This window comes from Dromiciops gliroides, chromosome 1 (genome assembly GCF_019393635.1).
Source record: "Dromiciops gliroides isolate mDroGli1 chromosome 1, mDroGli1.pri, whole genome shotgun sequence".
Taxonomy (NCBI): domain Eukaryota; kingdom Metazoa; phylum Chordata; class Mammalia; order Microbiotheria; family Microbiotheriidae; genus Dromiciops; species Dromiciops gliroides.
In genome coordinates this window covers 189,737,787-189,762,990 of record NC_057861.1, presented here as the reverse complement: position 1 = coordinate 189,762,990, position 25,204 = coordinate 189,737,787, and the positions used below count along the sequence as shown (strand labels likewise).

The window sequence follows — 25,204 nt, the reverse complement described above, 5'->3', positions numbered from 1 at the left end:
AAGTTCCATCAAGGCCAGGAGGTGATTTTGAGATCATGAAGACTTTTTCAGCAGAGTAGACCTCGCAATGGACTATTGTCCAAGGACCAGCCAAGCAAACTAGAGAGGGTCATCTCAAGAATGGTATTCATCAGGTGATGGATAAATTAAGCCTAACCCACTGGAAAATGAGTAGGCAATAGTGGATAAGTGGATTTGTAGTTTAGCTTCTATTTGTTTTTATCTACATTATAATGTAAGAAGGTGATAGTTGCCAATTAAAGGCAGTTGAGTAAATTATGGTGGCCTATCCTGCGAAAGGGAATCAGGAAGTTGTTGTTTAGTCATTTTCAGTAATATCCAACTCTTTGCAGCTCCATTTGGGGTCTTCTTGGCAAAGACACTGGAGTGGTTTGCCTTTTTTTTTTTTCCTCCCTCTCATTTTACAGGTGAGGAAATTGAAGCAAACAAGGTTAAGTCACTTACCCAGGGTCACACAGCTTGTCTCTTCTTCATCTATAAAATAAACTGGAGAAGGAAATGGGAAATCACTCCAATATCTTTGCCAAGAAGACCCCAAATGAAGAATCAGATATGACTGAAGCAAATGAACAACAAAATCTTGAGAAAAGGAAGGCAGACTGGCCTAAGTAAATTAAGCATCACTTGGGAACCCAACTTCAGATACTTACCAGATGTATGACCCAGAGCAAGTCATTTAATTTCTATTTGCTTCAGTTTCTTCATCTGTAAAATGGGGGTAATAACATCTACTTCTTTTGCTTGTTGTAAGGAACTTGTGTTTGAGGAACACAAAGAGGATCAAATGAAATAATCATTTTAAAGTGCTTAGCACAGTGTTTACCACATAGGGCTGTATAAAGGGTAGGTAGGTGTGTTGAGTCTGGAGTCAGGAGGATTCATCTTCCTGAGTTCAAATCAGGCCTCAAACACTTACTAGCTGGGTGACCCTGCGCAAGTCTCTTAACCCTGTTTACCTCAGTTTCTTTATCTGTAAAATGAGCTGGTGAAGGAAATAGGAAACCACTCTGGTATCTCTTCCAAGAAAACCCCCCAAATAGGATCACAAAGAGTTGGACACAGCTGAAAATGACTGAACAACAATAAAATTATTATTGGCCATGTGAGCACACAAAATGTTCTCAGCATTGAACCTCCTATTACACCCAAATTGCATGCCTCACCCATTCTATTTACTGGATCCATGATATGAAGTCCAATGAATAGCAATGGTAAGTGGTTTTCTCAATGCAGAATAGTACTGTGGGTTAATTGGACCAGATCCCAGAAGGTTCCAATTCTCAGGAACTCTGGAAATGATAGCAAACAACTGTCTCACAGTCCTCATAAAGAATCAGTTAAACCAGTGTTAGATTGCTGTTCACACTGGTAGGGAGCTAGAGAAGGCAGGTACTTGCTGGATTATGTCATCTTTTTTTTTTTTTTTGCGGGGCAATGGGGGTTAAGTGACTTGCCCAGGGTCACACAGCTAGTAAGTGTCAAGTGTCTGAGGCCGGATTTGAACTCAGGTACTCCTGAATCCAGGGCCGGTGCTTTATCCACTGTGCCACTGAGCCGCCCCCTGTTTTTTTTTTTTATGTCATCTTGTATAATGATCACAACAGGAAGAGAAATTTGAAAATAATCATCTAAAAGTCCCTTCCTGTTATCCTCTCAACTATTCACCTGGGGCAGAGATCAATCCAACTGCCAAATCTCCTGTGGAGGTACTAGAAGCTTGGTAACATAGGTCATGTGTGAATGGGATAAGAGTTCAAAAGATCACAGATCATATATTGAGGCATAAGGATAGAGTGGATAAAGTGTTTAGATTAGAAGCCGGAAAGACAGGGTTTAGAATTTCAACTCCTATACTTGAAAATGGGCAAATTATTTAGTCTCCCTGAGCTTTAGTTACTTCTGTTGTAAAATATTTATTAATTTTTTTTTTTGTGAGGCAATTGGGGGTTAAGTGACTTGCCCAGAGTCACACAGCTAGTGTTAAGTGTCTGAGGCCAGATTTGAACTCAGGTCCTCCTGAATCCAGGGCCAGTGCTCTATCCACTGCACCACCTAGCTGCCCCTACTTCTGTTGTAAAATAGAGGGATTGGATTTGATGGGCTCTAAGGCCCCTTCCAACTGGAAAATGCTGATATTATACTAGATTAAAATACATTTCATACAAGAAGCTAGGTTAATTAGATTTTAAACTAGAAGTCACAGAAACTCTTTATCCCAGGTGATGTTAAAGCATTACCTGCCACCCCCAGCTCCCATGTTACCATCCACTATAACAACTCTTCCTTGTTTACCTCATTTATGTGAGAAAAATTTTTCCCTTTTCCCTTTTTCTTCTCCTAGTTTATCCCTCTTTCTCACCCCTTCATTTTTTGGAGATCATTCCAGTGGACTCACATCCATGCCTTATGTCTATATAAACTCCTTTTAGCAGTCCTAATATTGATAGCATTCTTAGTAATTAATATCTAGAAGGATCTTGACAGACTAGAGTGAGAGGTTAAATTGGGTGAAATGAAATTTAATTTGGATAAATACAAAACTTTATGCTTGGCTTAAAAAAAATCATCTTCGTGAGTACAGAAAGGTGTGAATGTGACTAGAAAACACTCCTGGGGGAAAAAATTATCTGGAGCATCTGGTTTCTCATCTCTCCTTCCCATTGTCATTTCAGTAGCCTTTGTAGGGGCAGCTAGGTGGCGCAGTGGATAAAGCACCGGCCCTGGATTCAGGAGTACCTGAGTTCAAATCCAGCCTCAGACACTTAACACTTACTAGCTGTGTGACCCTGGGCAAGTCACTTAACCCCCATTGCCCCACAAAAAAATGAAAAAAGAAAAGAAAAGAAAGTAGCCTTTGTACTGTCATTACACAGAACACAAAGGTTCCTTTGCTAAGAAATGGATGCAAAATTACCCACTTCCCTCACTGGATTTGTATAAAAACAGTAAATAAGATCAGGTAAACTCAGAGAGGAGGCCCTGAAAAACGATGGGACTGGGCTAATAAGGAACATTTCATGTCATGATCTATACACTGAACTCCTTTCAAAACCATCCTGATAAGAAGGAAATCCCACAATTTTAGGAATTAAGGTACAGACATTTAAAATTTCTTTTTTTTTTGTGAGGCAATTGGGGTTAAGTGACTTGTCCAGGGTCACACAGCTAGTAAGTGTTAAGTGTCTGAGGCCGGATTTGAACTCAGGTCCTCCTGACTCCAGGGCCGGTACTCTATCCACTGCGCCATCTAGCTGCCCCAAGGTACAGACATTTAAAAAAAAATAGTGAGGGGCTGCTAGATGGCGCAGTGGATAGAGTACCGGCCCTGGAGTCAGGAGGACCTGAGTTCAAATCCGGCCTCAGACACTTAACACTTACTAGCTGTGTGACCCTGGACAAGTCACTTAACCCCAATTGCCTCACTAAATTAAAAAAAAAATTAGTGAAGAAACTGACCCTGCTATTATGATTATTGTTTGGTGTGCATTGTATTAAAAAAGTCAGTCATGAACTGTTGCTTTAAACTTAAAAAAGAAAAAAATCTAATGATTTTGGTGAATCTGCAAGTTATTTTATGAGGCAACAGAGTGACATGGTAATGAAAAGATTTATGCTATCTTAGGTTGCCTTAAGAATCCTAGTATCCAAATCAAGGAAAATAATAATTTCACTGTATTCTGCCTTGGTCTGGAATGCCCTTCTGGGCGTCACCTTTTAGGAAAGACATGGACATTCTGAGTATCTAAAAGAGGGAGACCAAAAAGGTGACAGGGATAGGGAAGGTACATATGGAGATCAGCTGAAGGAACTGGGAATGCTTAACTTGGAGAATAGAAGACTTAAGTGGGGGGGCATGATAGACATCATTGAGTCTAAGAAGAGTTGTCACATGGGAGAGGTAGGACTCAACAGGGAGGACTAGTAACAAAAAGTGGAAGCTGCAAAGTTTCTGATCTAGGCTTGATATAAGGAAAAGACTTCCTCAACACTGGAGCTGTTCAACAGTGCGACAGACTGACTTGGGTGGCATCAGATCCCTCTTTGCTGGACATCTTCAAGCAGAGACTGGGAATGGTGCTGGAGAAGGAATTCATGATCAGGTAATGCATATTCAACTGGATGCTCTGTGAAATCAGGTCTTAACCTTAGATTCTATGATTCCATGGATTTTTGGGACCATATCCATTTACAAAACCACCTCTTATGAGATTACTATCTCTATTGGTGAAGGTAGTACTCATATTGATGAAATTACAGATATTTTGGAAGGATTTGTTAAGCGCTAACTATGTGTCAGGCATTGTACTAAGTGCCTTACAAACATTATCTCATTTAATCCTCACAACAACCCTGGGAGATAGGTGCTATTAGTATCCCTGTTTTACAGTTGAGGAAACTGAGGAAGGCAGAGGTTAAGTGACTTTCTCAGCTTTGTGATGTTTAAAATCTAAATTGTGTGGTTTGTAACGATTGGAATGACGCCACCTGCTGGATACTTACTGTAGAAGAGTTCTGCCCATGAAGCAAAGGTCTTTGAGGGCAAGACCAGGCTTCAGGAAGTGACGCGGACTAGTGGGAGGAGGAAGGAAGAGACGGGCGCTCGGTCTCACGCTCTTTCCTCTGGACTCTGGCGGAGAGCGGAGCTAGAAATGTGCTCTCCCTTTAATAGATAGGAATCTAGGCCTTTCTCTCTCTCTTTACCAAATTCTTATTCTCCTTAATAAATGCTTAAAAGTCTAACTCTTGCTAAAGCTTATAATTTATTGGCGACCACTCATTAGATATTTTAGACAGACTAGCTAGAATTTTAACCCTTAACAGATGGCGACCGCGGCAGGACAGCTGAACCTCACTTCTGATCTTCTGGTTGGGTAAGAAATTTCCCCTACCCTTTAAACTGCTAAGTACTGGCGTACTGGCGTACTGGCTGTGTTTTCCCTTTAAATTTTTTCGAATGGACCTTTTAAACTCCCTAATTACCCTATTTTTGATTTTAGTCTGTTTAACTAGACAAGTGGGAGATAAGATCATGTTAATGCTTTGTTTTTGTGGATTTTCTATTTTTCTTTTTATTTTTGTTAGAAGAGCCAGCAACTTACTCACACCAGGAAATATCTCCCCCTCTCCCAACCATGCTTTTTCAGAGAAACCTGAAGAGATTCCTGCAGCTTTTCCCAGTTCTAACACTAATTGTTGCTTTAATTTTGCATGCCTGGAGGCAATGACCCACCCTCTAGAAGCTTTTAATTCCCTAGTGCCTGGAGGCCAAGTGGGGGAAGAGGAATCCAGGCCTGAGTTCAAAATCAAGTCTGATTCAAATTGCCCTGGTCCTTCCCCTCCTCTCCAGACCCCACCCTCTACTCCTCCCATGGCCAAGCCCATAGCTTCCCCTGCCTGGGAAGTCCAGAGATCTGATGCGCATGCTCAACTTTTTCTACCTGCATTTGCAGCTTCAGGCTCAGCCTTTCCCCGGCCTGGCTGTGCTTTTGAGACAATCTTAGAAAACTCTTTAAATTCCAGATATGCTCGTTTTGTTCATAATTTTGCTAACCTGCTTTTGTCTTTCATTAGTAATCTTATAAAGCATTTGTATGGTGAAAAGACTGATAGACAATATAGAGGGGTTAAAGAAGAAAAACTTAAGCTGAATAAGAATGACAACCATCAACATAGTTCAAGACTCTGCTTCTTTTGCCATGGAAGGGTATATATTTTACAGAAATGTAGAAGTAAGCAGCAAGGTATTGATATGAGTATTGGGGATTTTAGATATCGGAATCGAGAGTGTTCTGAATTCACTAAGATTATTAACAGTATCAGTTCAGAGGTTACATAGGATTTCTATGCTATTACATATACATTTTGAAATTAATGGTATGGGTTTATTTTCATAGAGATTTTCATGCTTTTGAGGTTGTGTTTTATACTTAGTTTTTAAAACAAGGAGAATATTTGTAAAAGTTTTTTATAGTCATGTGATCAAGTTTATATTTTATAATACTCTTATTAAGTTCATATTCATTTATATTTCCTTAGTTTGAATTTCATTGTCTTTTATTGTTCCATGTGTATTTTCTTCTATTCATTTATCTATCTAATTTTGAAACATTGCAAGATGGTTTTGTTTTTATTATACAATGTTAATTCTAGGAGTATTGTGCTCCCATATTCTGAGTTGTTTGTTTTTGTTATTTTTTCTCAACTGATTATTTGATCAAACTCTTTGAAGCATTTCCCTGGCAAATTGGTTGCCATGGCAAGTGTAAAGAAGTATTATTTTTGATAAGCATATTCAAAAAAAAAAAAAAGAGGGGAACATTTGTAAAAGTTTTCTTTTTTCAAAAAAAAAGTTTTCTTTGAGATTCTGTTGTGCTTTAACTTGTATTTAAATATGTTCTGATTTTTCACAAAAGTAATTGTATACTAAGTACAAAAAATGGGTATTATTTGAAATTGTTGCGTAATTATATATTGTGTTCTGAGTCAAGATGTATTCACATTTTTTGCAATCATTTATTATCCTCAATTTTAAATCCATATGAGACTTGGATTATGGGAATTTATCATTTAAGACATTAATTGCCTTTATTCTGAGTTATCAGATGCCAGTTGGCCAAGATGCCATCCAATCACAAGAGGAATACATGCAAGAGCAGACACTGAACTGTCACATGAGGGGAGACATGCATGAAGTCAAGGTATGGCCGAGGGAACGGCTTTTGACTAATGTTGAGGTTGGATTCTCTTGGTTTAATATTTTATTTTATTTTTCCCCACAATATTGTACAGATGGCTGGAAGTATTGATCCCACCCATCTCACTTCTACACCTGGCTTCTATGCTCCCTCCTATATGCCTGATGCCATGGACCATCTCAATCCCATGCATCTGATTAAGTCTGACTCAGTTTCCTCCAATATGTTCGGTGGCATGGACATATATTCCATCCACCTATTTTAAGCCTGGCATACTGCATGGGCAGTACATATTGCTCAAGTGTGGGAATGCTCATATCCCATCATTTCTCTGTTCTTTTATGGTAACCCCCATAATTATCTCAGGTGTCATGATAAATACAGTGTTGAATTTGGCCTTGACACCTGTTACCAATTATATTAGATTTTTTAATTTCTCATAATGGCATGAGGATAATTAGGCAGATGATGCAAAAAGTGATGAAACAAAGATAAAAATTATTTTTAAAAATTAATATCGCAGCAATTGTCTTCTCAAATACCCTCCATAAGGGGGGACTATAGTAATATTATAATTTTAAAGAATGGTTCAATTTTTGTTTTATTATATGTTTCATGTGTAACAACTAAGATTCTGAATTCCCTTAGACATGTTTTTGAGAACTTTCATTGTTTGATTTGATTATTGACAAAGCTATTTTAAAGTTCTGTTAAGCTCAATTTTGTAGGAAATTTTCCTGGCTGATTACCAGCATCCACACATCAACCCCTGAAAAGACTTCCATTCCACGACTACACCTAGAGGACATCTGAGAAAAGACTTTCAGAGACTTTAAATGAACAGTTTTGATTTGTTGTTTTTGTTGTTTTTTTTTCTCTTTCTGTTATAATATACACCATCTGTAACATGTATTCTCTGCAGAGGCCCTCCCTTTGCAAGACCAATGTCAAAGCGTCGGTTCATGAGGACAAAAAAAAAAAAATCGCCCCTCTGGACAAAACTTTCCTCTCTTCCTTTTCTATATTGTTGTTCACATATTATTAGTTAGCAATAGTTATTATATTGTTTTTACTGTTCCGTCAAGGAAACATTTTGTTTCTTGAGGAACAACAGGGGGGACTGTAACGATTGGAATGACGCCACCTGCTGGATACTTACTGTAGAAGAGTTCTGCCCATGAAGCAAAGGTCTTTGAGGGCAAGACCAGGCTTCAGGAAGTGACGCGGACTAGTGGGAGGAGGAAGGAAGAGACGGGCGCTCGGTCTCACGCTCTTTCCTCTGGACTCTGGCGGAGAGCGGAGCTAGAAATGTGCTCTCCCTTTAATAGATAGGAATCTAGGCCTTTCTCTCTCTCTTTACCAAATTCTTATTCTCCTTAATAAATGCTTAAAAGTCTAACTCTTGCTAAAGCTTATAATTTATTGGCGACCACTCATTAGATATTTTAGACAGACTAGCTAGAATTTTAACCCTTAACAGGTTGCCTTAAATTAGAAGCTTTAGCACCAGTCTTTAGGCATTAAGCATTTATTAAGGCATACCAGGTATTAGAAAAAAAAGAACACGTGGAGTTAAGAAAAGGCCTATCTAGCCTAGAGTTCCAGCCTGGTTTGGTTCTTCCTCAAGTCCTCCACCATGGGCCCGCTTCAATCATCAATCAGTTTAGATTAATCTCCAGGTGGGCCTTTGAGTATCTGCTAAATCCCATTATTTTATCACAGATGGTAAGTATCTGAGGCTGGATTTGAGCTTAGGTCTTCTAGGACTCTGTCCACTGTGTCAGATAGCTACCAATTTGAAAGTGTTTTTTACCAGTTTTGAAGAAAATTGCAGACCAGTTAGAACTCTGACATACCTATTTTGATATTGTTGGCTCCTACTTGATCAAATGGAATCTTTGTTTTGAAAAGTCTTTGCTTTGAAAAAAGTTTGAAAAGAAAAAATCCAGATGTGCTGGATTACATGAGACAATGCCCTGTTTTGTTGTAACTGTGTTTCACAGAAGCCAACATTAGAATTATGGAATATAACTGGTTTCATGGTTCATATGCCATATAATAAAATATATAATAAAAAATATTGTAGTAAAGTTTAGGTGGGTTATATAGGGCTAAATATGTTATTACATGGTCGTGGAAGGCAGAAATAAAGACATTTGTTTCGTAAGAGTTGCCCTAAGAAAGTGAAGTCTCAAAGATGTTCAAGGGTGATCTGGACAGAACTATATGGAAATACATCTAGAGTTTAACATCAGTACATTGCCGATTTTTCTTGCCTTGTCTCCAATAAGATAATAAAGACAGCCCATTTGTTAGTGGGATCCTATCCTTATTTTTAGTGGTATCACTCTGGGATCATAACCTTTGGATGTAGAATAGATCTACCTTAGTCCAAACAGGAGGAAGCTGGTGATTTTGTAAAATAAAACAACTACCACCCCACTAGAAATGAAGCAAAAATTAATAGAAAAAAAGAAAACAAAACTATATATTTAAGAAATGAACATTTAAAAGTTAATTTTGTTGGGTGAATCTGTAAATAAATTTTACTGATGTTGATATTCACTGCAGCTAGTTTTACTTTGGCTCCTCCAGGAGACTGAATCAAAAGTCTCTGTAATAGAAAACTTTCAAAGAAATGAAATGTGAAGAATTGTGTATTAAACATAAATGTTAAGTATGTGAAAGAAGATTTGTGGGTGGGGCAAGGATGCCTGGAACTATGATTTTATCGATGTGTGGAACTCTCTGGTAGGAAAACACCTTCCACTGATGCAGATCAACAAATCCTTTGGAACATCTCCTTTTAGCAGTTCACCAGGCCTCTAAGAGGTTAAGAGACTTCCTGTGGTCACCCAGCTTATATGTCTCAGAGGGAAAACTTGAATTCTGGTCTTCTTGACTTCAAGGATGTCACTCTATCCCTATGCCTTACTATCTAACATTATAAGATAGATGTGGACACAAATAAATAATATTAGTTAACTTAGTGAAAAAGAAATAATAATTCAGAATAGATTTCAATCCACATAACTAATTGAAAATCTCAAAGTAAGTTGAGTTGAGTATTTGTTGAGCACCTCTGATATGGAAGGCACTGTTCTGGCTACACCACTGAAGTATTTTAATACACGAGAATTAATTCATGGGTTCAGAAACTAAAGGACTATTTCAAGAACCTTTAGTCTCTTGAGGCCTTGGTTTGAAAAAGATGACTGATTTTTACCTCATTGCCTTTACTGGATGCTAAAATTTTTCAGAGAAAGAAATCTTTGATAGCAGAGTTGGCCATACAATGGACAACCAATAAATATTTTCTTTTTTTTTTTTGTGAGGCAATTGGGGTTAAGTGACTTGCCCAGGGTCACACAGCTAGTAAGTGTTAAGTATCTGAGGCCAGATTTGAACTCAGGTCCTCCTGAATCCAGGGCCGGTGCTCTATCCACTGCGCCACCTAGCTGCCCCCAATAAATATTTTCAGACTGAATGCCCCGTGTCTGAATTGTCACAAATTCTGATTGAGTGAAGCTCAATTTAGATTTAGAGCTGAAAGAGACTTTGAGAGTTATCTAGTCCAACCCCCTTTTTTTTATAGATGAGGAAACTGAGGCCCAGAGAGGTGAAGTCAGGTTCACACAGGTAGTAAGTAAGCGGCAGAGCTAGGATCCAAACTCAGGTTCTGCGACTCCAAGCTCAGTCTTCTTGTCTCTGTTCCATGCTGGCTTTCCAAGTTTGACTCTTGTCTGGTCAATAATATTGGCTTAACAGTGAGGCCAAAGAATAAATACAGGTCCTTTAAACGAAGTCCCTTCCAAAATGAGGCTACCTTATGTGTATTTCACATCCACCATAGGTGAAAATTCCCTCAGTCTTTTGTCCCAGCAGACTTCCATTGCTGATGGCAGAGGGAAGAAATTGAAACCAGGGTGCTTTCCATTAGTAGTATTGGGATTAAGTTTATATTGCCTTATGAGCCTATAAACTGGGCTGACACATGAATCCCAGGGTCGATGATTTTTAAGAGTGGCATCTTCCCCAAATCTCTTATTATTCCATTTATCTTATGTTTGGATATGAAAGGGATTTTTTGAAAAAAAAAATAGAGAAAAACCAGTTTTTCAATGCTTATCCTCTGTGATAATGTTTATAAAAAGGAACATTTTGTTTCTTATAATGGATGTTTCTGTTTTTCACCCTTCCCTCTTCTCCTCCTGAGCCCAGCTATCCAACTCTGAAGAAGCTTGCTGACCGAAGATCAAACATTCCTATTTATGTCGGAAACACAGAGAGGCCTGTTTTTTGGAATCTGAAGCAGAGCGGTGTGCCATTGACTAACATTCACGTGGTGCCATTTGGGATTTGGCAGGAGGTCAGACATTCGAGTCTTTTATACGTCTCTCCTGGATGATTTGGAAAGGGTTTCTTTGAGGCAATGCTGGTCATTTTAGAATAAACTGAATTTAGAAGATAATTCCAAATCTTCACCTGCTTCATGTTGTGTAGAAACAGCCTCAAAGTGAGTTTCAGTGTCGAGTAGAACCACATTAAATTTTTTTTTTTTTAGTGAGGCAATTGAGGTTAAGTGACTTGCCCAGGGTCACACAGCTAGTAAGTGTTAAATGTCTGAGGCCGGATTTGAACTCAGGTACTCCTGACTCTAGGGCCGGTGCTCTATCCACTGCACCACCTAGCTGCCCCGGAACCATATTAAATTAAGCTTTATCAAAGATTAGTTTCCCATTTCAAGTTTGGACAATGGAAATTTATTCACATTTTTTTTTACATATAAGGTATTTTATTTTTTCCATTACATGTAAAGATAGTTCTCAACTTTTGTTTATACAAGCTTTACAATTTCAGATTTTTCTCCCTCCCTCCCCCCTTCCCTAGACAGCAGGTAATCTGATATAGGTTATATCTATATATCTATATATATACATATACATATATATATATATATTTATACACACACATATATATCCATAATAACATTAATCCTATTTCTGCATTAATCCTGTTATAAGAGAAAAAATCAGGGCAGTGATGCAAAACCTCAAAATAGAAAAAAAAAAAACAACAGCACCCCAAACAAAAGAAATAGTATGGTTCAATCAGCATCTATACTCCACAGTTCTTTTTTTTTTTCCTTGGATTTGGAGATCCTCTTCTATCATGAGTTCCCTGGAACTCTTCTGTACCATTGCATTGGTGAGAAGAATATAGTCCATCACAGTAGGTCAACACTCAATGTTGATGATACTGTGTACAATGTTCTTCTGGTTCTGCTCATCTCACTCATCATCAGCTCACGTAAGACCCTCCAGGTTTCTCTGAACTCCTCCTGCTCATCATTTCTTACAGCACAATAGTATTCCATTGTATTCATATACCACAACTTGTCCAGCCATTCCCCAATTGATGGGCACCCCCTCAACTTCCAATTCCTTGCTACCACATAAAGAGCAGCTATAAATATTTTTGTACATGTGGGTCCCTTTCCCCCTTCCATGATTTCTTTGGGAAAAAGACCTAAAAGTGGAATTGCTGGGTCAAAGGGTATGCACAGCTTTATCACCCTTTGGGCATAATTCCAAATTGCTCTCCAGAATGGTTGGATCAGTTCACAGCTCCACCAACAATGAATTAGTGTTCCAATTTTCCCACAGCTTCTCCAACATTTATTATCTTCTTTTTTTGTCATTTTAGCCAATCTGATAGGTGTCAGGTGGTACCTCAGAGTTGTTTTAATTTGCATCTCTCTAATCATTAGAGATTTAGAGCAATTTTTCATATGGGAATAGATAATAGATAATAATAGATAATAGAAAGCTTTGGTTTCTTCATCAGAAAACTGCCTGTTCATATCCTTTGACCATTTCTCAATTGGGGAATGACTTGGATTCTTATAAATTTGATTTAGTTCCCTATATATTTTAGAGATGAGGCCTTTATCAGAAGTACTGGCCTCAAAAATTGTTTCCCAGCTTTCTGCCTCCCTTCTTGGGTGCATTGCTTCTGTTTGTACAGAAATTTTTAAATTTAATATAACCAAAATCATCCATTTTGCATTTTATAATATACTCTATCTCTTGTTTGGTCAAAAACTGTTTTCCTTTCCAAAGATCTGATAGGTAGACTATTCCTTTCTCTCCTAATTTACCTATGGTATCACCTCTTATGTCTAAATCGTGTATCCATTTTGACCTTATTTTAGTATAAGGTGTAAGATGTTGGTCTATGCCTAATTTCTGCCATACTATCTTCTAGTTTTCCCAGCAGTTTTTGTCAAATACTGAGTTCCTATCCCAGAAGCTGGAGTCTTTGGGTTTATCAAACACTACATTACTAGTGTCATTTACTACTGCATTTCCTGAGCCTAGCCTATTCCATTGATCTACCACTCTATTTTTTAGCCAGTACCAGATAGTTTTGATGACTGCCGCCTTATAGTAAAGCTCCAGGTTTGGTACTGCTAACCCACCTTCCTGTGAATTTTTTTTCATTATTTCCCTGGATATTCTTGATTTTTTGTTTTTCCAGATGAATTTTGTTATTATTTTTTCTAGCTGTATAAAATAATTTTTAGGTAGTCTGATTGGTATGGCACTGAATAAGTAAATTAATTTAGGCAGTATTGTCATTTTTACTATATTAGCTCTGCCTATCCATGAGCAATTGATATCTTTCCAATTATTTAGATCTGATTTGATTTGTGTGAAGAGTGTTTGGTAGTTGTGTTCATAGAGTTCCTGGGTTTGTCTTGGCAAGTAGACTCCCAAGTATTTTATATTATCTACCGTTACTTTAAATGGAATTTCTCTTTCTATCTCTTGCTGCTGGATTTTGTTGGTCATGTATAGAAATGCTGATGATTTTTGTGGATTTATTTTATATCCTGGTACTTTGCTAAAGTTGTTAATTGTTTCAAGTAATTTTTGAGTTGATTCTCTAGGATTCTTTAAGTATACCATCATATCATCTGCAAAGAGCGATAGTTTTGTTTCCTCCTTGCCTATTCTAATTCCTTTCTCTTCTCTGATTGCTAAAGCTAACATTTCTAGGACAATATTAAATAATGGGGGTGATAATGGACATCCCTGTTTCACCCCTGATCTTATTGGGAAGGCCTCTAATTTATCTCCATTGCATATAATACTTGCTGATGGCTTTAGGTAGATACTGTTTATTATTCTAGGGAAAGCTCCACCTATTCCTAAACTCTCTAGTGTTTTTATTAGGAATGGGTGTTGTACTTTGTCAAAAGCTTTCTCTGCATCTATTGAGATAATCATATGATTTTGGTTGGTTTTCTTATTGATGTGGTTGATTATGTTAATAGTTTTTCTAATGTTGAACCAGCCCTGCATTCCTGGTATAAATCCCACCTGGTCATAGTGTATTATCCTGGTGATCACTTGCTGTAATCTCCTTGCTAATAGCTTGTTTAAGATTTTTGCATCAATATTCATTAGGGAAATTGGTCTATAATTTTCTTTCTCTGTTTTTGCTTTGCCTGGTTTTGGTATCACCACCATATTTGTGTCATAAAACGAATTTGGTAGAACTCCTTCTTCACCTATTTTTCCAAATAATTTGTATAATATTGGAGTTAACTGTTCTTTAAATGTTTGGTAAAATTCACCCATAAACCCATCTGGCCCTGGGGATTTTTTCTTAGGGAGTTCATTAATGGCTTGTTCAATTTCTTTTTCTAATATGGGTTTATTTAAGGATTTTATTTCTTCTTCCGTTAACCTGGGCAGTTTGTATTTTTGTAAATATTCATCCATTTCATTTAGATTGTCAAATTTATTGGCATACAGTTGGGCAAAATAATTCCTAATTATTGATTTAATTTCCACTTCATTGGTGGTAACATCACCCTTTTCATTTTTGATACTGGTAATTTGGTTTTCTTCTTTCTTTTTTTAAATCAAATTAACCAATATTTTATCTATTTTATTGTTTTTTTCATAAAAACAGCTCTTAGTTTTATTGATTAATTCTATAGTTTTTTTGCTTTCAATCTTATTAATTTCTCCTTTAATTTTCAGGATCTCTAATTTAGTGTCTAATTGGGGATTTCTAATTTGTTCTTTTTCTAGCTTTTTAAGTTGCATGCCCAATTCATTAATCTCTTCTTTCTCTTTTTTATTCATGTAAGCATTTAGAGCTATAAATTTTCCCCTAAGCACTGCTTTGGCTGCATCCCATAGATTTGGGTATGTTGTCTCATTATTGTCATTCTCTTGGATAAAGTTATTGATTGTTTCTATGATTTCTTGTTTGGCCCATTCATTCTTTAGAATGAAATTATTTAGTTTCCAAATGATTTTCATTCTACTTTTCCCTGGCTCTTTCTTACATGTAATTTTTATTGCATCATGATCTGAGAAGGATGCATTTACTATTTCTGCCTTTCTACATTTGACTATGATGTTTTTGTGCCCTAATACATGGTCAATTTTTGAAAATGTGCCATGTACTGCTGAGAAAAAGGTATATTCCTTTCTATCCCCATTCAATTTTCTCCAGACATCTATCATGTCTAACTTTTCTAGTAACCTATTCACCTCTTTCACTTCTTTCTTATTTATTTTTTGGCTAGATTTATCTAATTCTGAGAGGGGGAGATTCAGATCCCCCACTAGTATAGTATTACTGTCTAATTCCTCTTGTAACTCATTTAACTTCTCCTCTAAGAACTTGGATGCTATACCACTTGGCGCATACATATTTAATATTGATATTACTTCATTATCTATAGTACCTTTAAGTAAGATGTAATTTCCTTCCTTATCTCTTTTCTTTTTTGTTTGTTTGTTTGTTTGTTTTTTTGGTAAGGCAATTGGGGTTAAGTGACTTGCCCAGGGTCACACAGCTAGTAAGTGTTAAGTGTCTGAGGCTGGATTTGAACTCAGGTACTCCTGACTCCAGGGCCAGTGCTTTATCCACTGTGCCACCTAGCTGCCCCCCTTATCTCTTTTAATGAGATCTATTTTTGCCTGCACTTTGTCTGAGATAAGGATTGCTACCCCTGCCTTTTTTACTTTAGCTGAGGCATAATATATTCTGCTCCATCCTTTTACCTTTACTCTGTGTGTATCTCTCTGCTTCAAATGTGTTTCTTGTAAATAGCATATTGTAGGCTTCTGGTTTTTAATCCACTCTGCAATTCGCTTCCATTTTATAGCAGAGTTCATCCCATTCACATTCACAGTTATTATTACTGACTGTCTATTCCCCTCCATCCTATTTACCCCCTTTGTACTTTCCCCCCCTTCTTTCACCCTATTCCTCCTCACCGACGTTTTACTTCTTACCCCTGCCTCCCCCGATCTGCCCTCCCTTTTTATCACCCCCTCTCTTTTCTTTACTCTTTTCTCCCTTGCTTTTGTCCTCCCTTCTATCAGTCCCCCCCTTTCCTTCCCCTTTTGTTTCCCTAAAGAATGAGTTAAGTTTCTTTATCCCAATGAACGTATATGTTATTCCCTCTTTGAGTCAAATCTAATGAGAATAGGGTTGAAATAATGTTCCCCCCTCCTTTCTTTCCCTCTATTATAATGGGTTTTTTTCCACCTCTTCATATGATATAATTCATCCCATTCTACCTCCCCTTTCCTCTCCTCCCCATAGACTCCCTTTTTAACCCCTTAATTCTTTTGTATCATCACATCAAAGACAATTTATATTTGTACCCTCTATATAAAGTCCTTCTCTCTGCCCAAATACATTTACAGTTCTTAAAAGTTATGAGTATTATCTTCCTGTGTAGGGATATAAACAGTTTAACCTAATAGGGTAACCTTTTTTTTCCCCCCTCTGTTTACCTTTTTAAACTTCTCTTGAGTCTTGTATGTTGAGATCGAATTTTCTATTCAGTTCTGGTCTTTTCACCAGGAAAGATTGAAAGTCCCCAATGTCATTAAATGTCCATCTTTTCCCCTGAAAGAAAATGCACATTTTTGCTGGGTAATAGATAGATTCTTGGCCGCAATCCAAGCTCCTTTGCCTTCCGGAATATCATATTCCAAGCCTTGCGGTCCTTTAATGTTGAAGCTGCCAGGTCCTGAGCAATCCTGACTGTGGCTCCATGATATTTAAATTGCTTCTTTCTGGCTGCTTGGAGTATTTTCTCCTTCACCTGATAATTCTGGAATTTGGCTTCAATATTCCTTGGAGTTTTCCTTTTGGGGTCTCTTTCAGGAGGTGATCGGTGGATTCTTTCAATGATGATTTTATCCTCTGATTCTATGATATCAGGGCAGTTCTCCTTAATAATTTCCTGGAATATGGTGTCTAGATTCTTTTTCTGGTCATGGCTTTCAGGCAGTCCAATGATTCTCAAATTGTCTCTCCTCGATCTGTTTTCCAGATAAGTTGTCTTTCCAATGAGGTATTTCACATTTTCTTCTATTTTTTCATTTTTTTTATTCTGCTTGACTGATTCCTGGTGTCTCATGGATTCCTTATCTTCCAACTGTCCAATTTTAATTTTTAAAGCATTGTTTTCTTCAGTGAGATTATGCACCTTTTTTTCTATTTGGCCAAGTTAATTTTTTAAGGTATTGCTTTCTTCAGTGAGATTATGCACCTTTTTTTTCCATTTGACCAAATGAATTTTTTAAGGCTTTGTTTTCTTCAGTGAAATTATGTGCTTCCTTTTCCAAGCTGCTGATTCTTTTTTCATAGTTTTCTTGTTTTGCTTTCATTTCTCTCCCCATTTTTTCTTCTACCTCTTGCAATTGATTTTTAAAATCCTTTTTGAGCTCTTCCAGGAAGGCTTTTTGTTCTTGCGACCAATTCACCTTCCCTCCTGAGGCTTCAGATGTAGGCAATTTGAGGCTATTGTCATCATCTGAGTTTGTGTTGGCTTCTTCCCTATTGATACAGAAGCTCTCAATGGAGAGGGCTCTTTTTTGCTTCTTACTCATTATTGCAGCTTATTTATTTATTCTTTAAGTTGAGGTCTGCTCTGGGGGCACCAGGGTCCCTGTTTTGGGCTTCTTGTGCAGGGGTATAGGTGCTGTGTGGCCGGGTTTTTACTCTGAGGCCTTTATGGTGTGTGGAGATCCCCCGCCCTGCACTTCCTGTCTGATTGTGCTCGGCCAGCCAGGCACCGAACCCCGGCGTCTGATCCCGCCTGACCCATTCGTGGCCCTCTCGGCCGGTGCAGGTAGGTTTTTCCACTGTCCTTCTTGGCCACCAGATTTTTGAACCAGGTTCTAGGGGCCTCAGTTGTTCGGCTGTGGCCCACAGCTCCTGCTGACTTGCCCTGACCCCCTCGGCGCTGGGCTGTTGCCCTGCGCTGGGCCTCCCTTTTGCCCGAGTCAGACCGACCTTTTCCTGAAGTCTTCTAAATTATCTCTGGTTGGAGGACTGTGTCTCTCTGTCTCTTTGCAGGTTCTGTAGTTTCAGAATCCGTCCAGAGGCTTGATTTAATGTTCGTTTTGACGGAACAGAAGGAGAGCTCAGGCAGCTTGCTGCTTCCTCTCCGCCATCTTGGCTCCGCCCCCCAATTTATTCACATTTTAAGGAACTTATTGACTAATCTTTCCTTGAACTGCCAACCCCCTGAACTACACCTTCTCCCTTTCACTCTTAATTTTTGTGAGATTACTTTTGTTTATTTTTTTCACCTCCCCACTTTCTATTTATTCCTTGACTACTTATAATCTGGTTTTTGTACAGAAAAATTTACAAAAAATTCTTTCTTAAATATAATGAATCATAATCATACTATCTAATAGGATTTTCTCAGTTATCTTCCTTGATTTCTCTGTAGCATTGCATATAACACATTGTTAATGGAGTGATTAAAGAATCAGTAGTCAAACATTTCTTAAACCTTTACTATATGGTGGGTACAATGTTAAGCCCTGGGTATTAAAGGAAAAGCAATAATAGTCCTTGTCATCAAGGAGTTTATGTTCTTTTTTTTCCTTTTTTGCAGGACAATGAGGGTTAAGTTACTTGCCCAGGGTCACACAGCTAGTAAGTGTCAAGTGTCTGAGGCCGGATTTGAACTCAGGTCCTCCTGAGCACTAGCTAGCTGCCCCAAGGAGTTTATATTCTAAAAGGGATATAACATATATAAATCAAAACATACAAGATAAATTAAAGATTGATGGAAAGTGAACTTAGGGAGGATGACACCTGTAACTTGGGAGGTAGAGAGAGACCAAGAAAGGACCCTGGGAGAAGATGTTACTTGGGTTGAATCTTTTTGTGTGTGTGTGTGTGTGTGTGTTTTTTTGTTTGTTTGTTTGTTTTGGTGAGTCAATTCAGGTTAAGTGACTTGCCCAGGGCGACATAGCTAGTAAGTGTTAAGTGTCTGAGGCTGGATTTGAACTCAGGTCTTCCTGAATCCAGGGCTGGTGCTCTATCCACTGTGCCACCTAGCTGCCCCTTGGGTTGAATCTTAAAGGAAATCAGAGAGTCTAAGAATTGGTAGGAATAGCATTCCAGGCATTGGGGAAGCTTGTGCAGAGGCACAGAGATGAAGTGTCATGTTCAAGGAAAAGTAAGCTGGTATATATGGCCAGACCATAGGCTAAAGAGAAGGGAATAGAATGTAAGAACATTGGAAAGGTAAGAAGGGGCCAGTTCATGAAAACTTTTAAATACCAAACAGATGACTTTATATTTGATCCAGGAGTTAATAGGGGGCCCCTGAAATTTGGTGAAGGGGCAGAGTAAGAATTAGTGATGACATTGTCACACCTACACTGAAGGAAAATCACTTTGGTGGTTGAGTGGAGAATGGATTGGAATACAGTGAGGCTTTGAGGCAGGGAGACCAAATTAAAAGATTATTGGAATAGTCCAGCTGAGAGATCAGGGTTCAAACTGGAATTGTGGCTATGTTGGTGTAGAGAAAAGGATGTCTATGAGAGATGTTATAGAGAAAGAAGTTATAAAATTTTGGCAACTGATTAGAAATGTGAGGGTAAGCAAGAGAGAGACGTTGAGAATAATACCTAGGTTTTGAATCTGGATTACTGGAGGGATGTTGGTGCCAAAACAATAATAGAAATGTTCCAAAGAAGGAATGGTTTGAAGGGAAAGATAATGAATTCTGTCCTGGAGATGTTGAGTTTGTGATGCCTACAGGCTAGCCAGTGTCCAAAAGGCAGTCAGTGATGTGGGAGTGAAGCTGAAGAGAAAGAGTATAGGTGTACATAAAATCTGAGAACAACATTCATGGAATTAATCATTGAACCCAGGACAGTTGATGTCATCAAGTGAGAAAATAGAGAAATAAGAAAGGGGATGGCCTTGAGGACTAAGACTTTAGGAACACCAATACTTAGTAGGTGTAACATGAATGAAGATGCAGGAAAAGAGACTAGGAGAGAGCAGTGTGACGAAAATCTAGAGGGGAGAAATTATCCAGGAGGAAGATGTCAGCAGTGTCAAAGTCTATGGAGAAGTCAATACGAATGAGATTTTAAAAAAGCTATTAGATTTGGAAATTAAGAGATCATGGAGGGCAGCTAGGTGGTGCAGTGGATAAAGCACCAGCCCTGGATTCAGGGGGACCTGAGTTCAAATGTGACCTCAGACACTTGACACTTACTACCTGCGTGATCCTGGGCAAGTCACTTAACCCTCATTGCCCTGCAAAAAAAAAAATAATAAATTAAAAAACAACAAAAAAGAGATCATTGGGAACTTTGGAGAGAGCAATTTCAGTTGAATGATTAGATTGAAAACCAGACCACACATTGTTTGGGAGACAGTGAGAGGAAAAAAAATGGAGGTACTGATTTTAGATAGCTTTTTCAAATATATCTGAGGTCAGAAGCGATATTAGATGATTGCCGGCTAACATATTAGGATCTAGTGATTTTTTTTTTTTTTGAGGAAGGGGTAATATGAGCATGTTTGCAGGGAAAAGAGAAATTGCTAGTAGATAGAAATGGAAAATTATGAGAGAGTGGCGATAATGGTGGAGGCAATCTGCTGGCAAAGACATGAGGGATGAGAGAATTGTGGGAATTGTGGGAATCAAACTGACTCCATCTTGTAAAAGTGATTCCATCGGGGCGGCTAGGTGGCGTAGTGGATAGAGCACCGGCCCTGGAGTCAGGAGGCCCTGAGTTCAAATCCGGCCTCAGACACTTAACACTTACTAGCTGTGTGACCCTGGGCAAGTCACTTAACCCCAATTGCCTCACTAAAAAAGAAAAAGTGACTCCATTTTGAGATCAAATTTCATTTTCCTGTAAATTCCACCTGCTTAGTAATCATGGGAATTGAGTGACATCCTATTTCACATCTAGAAAAGTCCACCAGCTCTCTCTCCCATTTCCCAACTCTGGAATTAGGGGCTTTCCAATTTGGAAAGCCCCTAATCTTTCCTCCAAGTAGAAAATCAGATTATCTAATGTTGTATTCTGTTTATATCCTGTTAATTGTTTTCCTCAGTTATTTCAGATTTCACCCATTACATGGGGAATGGGGGTCAAGGACATATGTAGAGGGTTAGCCTTGGCAAGAAGAAGAGTTCCCTCCACACTAGAATGGAGTAAAGTAGGCAATAATAGAGAGATGAGGTAAGAAGGAGAGAAGAGCAAGCATTTGATGAATTTTTAGAATTATGAGATAAAATCCTCAGTAAAGAGGTTAAGGAGAAGGGTGCAGTGGGAGTTTTGAGGAAAAGAGAAAAGTTTTGTTGAAGCTGTTGTGATCAATGAGAATACAAATCAATTACGGAGTAGTAAAATTGCCTTGCTATTGTGAGGGCCTGGTTGAAATTAGTTAGCATAAGATTATAGTGGATCCTGTCAACATGGTTTCATGATTTCTTCTTGGCAAATTGATTGAGGACTAGAAAAATAGGGTGTTTGAGGAAATATGAACATGTGTGTTGAAGTCTCCTGGAATGTGAAAAGGATTTGAAATAGAAAGACTAAGCAAGGACTGAATTTAGTGAAGAAAGAAGGGGAATGTCCTAAAGGTCAGTAGACAATAGCTAACAGAATCTGGTTTAGATGGTAGATATGGATTGAGTGACCCTTAATGGAGGAGAGGTTATTGAGTGATAGTAGTAGAGGGAAAATCTGGAAGTGTCATTGGGGAGCAAAGAGTATTCCAACTCCCCCATCAGAAGCATTGAGATCAGGGGGTTGACAAAAATACAACCAGTATGGAATAAGATGGTTTGGAATTCAGTGTCACAAGGGAAACAATAAATGGGAAGAATAGGAAGAGGCTTAAGATGAAAGTAATAGAACCGGCTTTCCAGAAAGCAAAGTGGATGAAGAAGTCACACTTGGAGGACATTGAAGGGCAGAGTTGATGAAGATGGGAATGAGGAAGCGATTAGTTGAGGTTGGAAGATTGTTCTTTGGATAGGGAGAATAGGAAGGGATAAGAATGTATTAACCATTGGGAATGAATTTAGATAGAGTAACAATAAAGTCTGCTGATGAAGGCTGGGGTTTAAAAGGTTCACAGACAAGCTGTGTCAGCACAGCCTTCAACTGCTCAACCCACTGTATTATTGTGAATTGGGAAAAGCCTGTCCAGGTTGTGGCCTTAGCCCCATTGTGCTTTCGAACTAGTTTGGAAACCTAGGGAAGAGACATGAGGCTAATTCTTCAGTGACTTGCTAGACTCGACTTTGCCAGCCAGAAGGATCTGCTTGCTGTTCTACTCTTGAGCCTGCTCAGAAGCCTAATTAGGAGGCAGGAGGGGTTAACCTTGATAACTTTTCCTTCCTTGACTTTCATGATACTGATTGATTCTCCTCCAACTTATCTAACCACTTCTCTAACTTTTTTGCTAGTTCTTTCTCCAAATGTTGATGTTCTCCAACATTCTATCTTTAGTCCCCTTCTCTCCTCTCTCTCCCTTGTTGATTTCATATAATATTAAGGTGTTAATTGCCTGTATGTTGCTGACTTCCAAATTTTGATCTCTAAGCCCTCTTTTTTTGGGGGGGCGGGGCAATGAGGGTTAAGTGACTTGCCCAGGGTCACACAGCTAGTAAGTGTCAAGTGTCTGAGGCAGGATTTGAACTCAGGTTCCCCTGAATCCAGGGCTGGTGCTTTATCTACTGCACCATCTAGCTGCTCCCTTATATTATATTTCAATACATTTTATTCCTTCTGGGTTGCAAGGTCCTCAAGGGCAAGGCTTTAATTAAAAAAAAAATCCACTCAGATTGTCTGGCACTAAATTTGGCAGGCAATAGTAGATACCTGATAAACACCTGTTAAATAAGTGCTGAAAAGTCAAGCTCACAATGACAGATACTGTTGTTATTGTTTGATTCCAGGTAGATCAGAATCTTCGATTCATGATCTTGATGGATGGTGTTCATCCTGAAATGGATACTTGCATCATTGTGGAGTATAAAGGTATGATATACTTAAATCTTTTCAACAATGAGATGTATTGTCCATAGAAAGTATCACAGGAACTTTGTATAGATTTTAATCAAGTGACAGCTGCAACCTTTCTCTTTTCTTTATTTTTCTTATTTTTATAAGGTAGAATCTATTGCAAACTCTCTCTCTCTCTCTCTCTCTCTCTCTCTCTCTCTTTCTCTTTAGTTGTATTGGGTGGTATACATTGTAATCTTAGCCCAAAGACTACTTTGTTATAGTAGGCAGATATGCTATGGAATAAATTCCCAAAGATTGGATTTACTCAGCTGCTCAGGTGTTAACTGTGCCTAGCTCTTTTATGTTTCATATCAGACCTTTGGCACTTTGCTTTGTATACTAAAATCAGTGGCCAGCCCTTTTGTTTGACACTGTAAATTCAATTCTATCTTTTTGAAAGGAAGAAAAAAAGGTATAACAGTAGCATTCATATTTAAATAATGCTTTAAAATTTGCAGAGCACTTTACTCACAACTACCACCTGAGGTAAGTACTATAAGTATTATCGCCATTTAACAGATGTGGAAATTGAGACAGAAAGGTGGAATGATTTATCTAAATAATACACATAGTAATATGACTAAGTTCAAATCTTTATCCAGGATTTTAAAAAGGTGTGTCTTGACTTTGTCAGGGACTTTCCACTGTACCATATTGTCTGTTTTTATTATTATTCATATACAAACATTTATCAAGTACCTTCTATGTGCATAGATCTGTGCTAGGTGTTAGAGAAACAAAGATGAAAAATTATATGATCCCTGCCCCCAAGGAACTTACAGTCTATTAGAGAGAGAGAGATTTCTGGGGTGGAGCAAAGATGGCGGAGGAAAGGCAGTAAGCTCTCAAAACTCACAACGCGATCGCTCCAAAAATCCTGCAAATAATGCCATAGGGAGATAGAAAAAAAATAAGGATTTAATGAGGTAGAGATGAGGGGAAGAGAGAAGATAGAGGCAGAAAAGGACAAAGCTAATAATAGCCCAGTTATTATTCTAACTTCACTGGAACATTGACTATATGGAAGAGACTGATAAGAAATAAAGCTGGAATGGTAAGTAGAAGTACTAAATGTCCAATAAGGACATGACATAGTGAAAAGAGCCCAGAAGTAGTAATCAAAGGATCTGCCTTGAAAGCCCAGCTCTGCTACTTATCACCTGCATGACCTTAGACAAGTCACTTACCTCTCTAGGCTTCAGTTTCCTCATGGATCTCTTACTCATTCCCAATGAGGGGCAGGACCAGGTGATTCCCTCCTAGCAAGTGTGCAGCAAAAATGCATTTGTACTTCATTTCAGAAGCACAGAGAGCCCCTCTGTCCTCTGTCCTCTGTTCTCTATAGTGGCACTCATCATTTGCCATGATGGGGTCACTGATTCCACTAACCAGTGGGAAACATAATTTCAGTTGTTCCCCCACCTCTTCGGTGGTGATGGGTTTGTGCAAATCTAGTCATACTCTCACCTGATTGCCTGGAGTTCCACCATTTGGAAATAGCTACTGTCTAGAGTGAAGGGTTCAGTCATGTTAAGAGCTTTGTCAGGGGCATGCCCTAATCAACACAGCCAGCCTATTATATAAGGAAAGAATTTGTTGACTTGAAAAATCAAAATATAATAAAGATTTTAGCCTTGAGCTTTCCACCCACCTTGGTTTTTGGTTAATTTCTTAGGCTTATATAATGACTTACAGTTTACAACACATTGTTCACATATGTAATTTCTTTTCAATTCTCATAAGACAGGTATTATTATCCTCAAAATATAGATAAGGAAACTGAAGCTCAAGGAAGTTAAGGAATTTCTCCAAGATCATTCTAATTAATGGCAGTCAGGCCTAGAATCCTGATCTTCCAGTCAAGTGTGCTTCCCATTAAATTAGCATTTCTCCAACCAAGTAAGTTAACCTTCACTGAGAGATTATTAAAGCCCTTAAGTATAAGATGGCACTTGAGGTGAGTCTTGATGGGGACCAGGGATTCAAAAGGTATAAAAGAGGGAGAAAAACACTTTAATCATGGTGGAAAAATCTATGCACATACACGTGAGAGATAGAATATTGATACTACTCCTGCTTCTGGAAAGGGTGCAT

The 25,204-nt window shown here is 38.3% G+C and overlaps 1 protein-coding gene across 1 annotated transcript in view; it reads left to right on the top strand.

The window, feature by feature from the left end:
* The window catches only part of LOC122734527 (cytidine monophosphate-N-acetylneuraminic acid hydroxylase-like), a 106,314-nt gene that overhangs the window by 54,576 nt on the left and 26,534 nt on the right, over positions 1-25,204 (top strand). The window contains exons 7-8 of the mRNA XM_043975414.1: positions 10,938-11,085; positions 23,002-23,083. Of these exons, the coding sequence (XP_043831349.1) occupies positions 10,938-11,085; positions 23,002-23,083 (230 nt within the window). The remainder of the gene's footprint in view (positions 1-10,937; positions 11,086-23,001; positions 23,084-25,204) is intronic.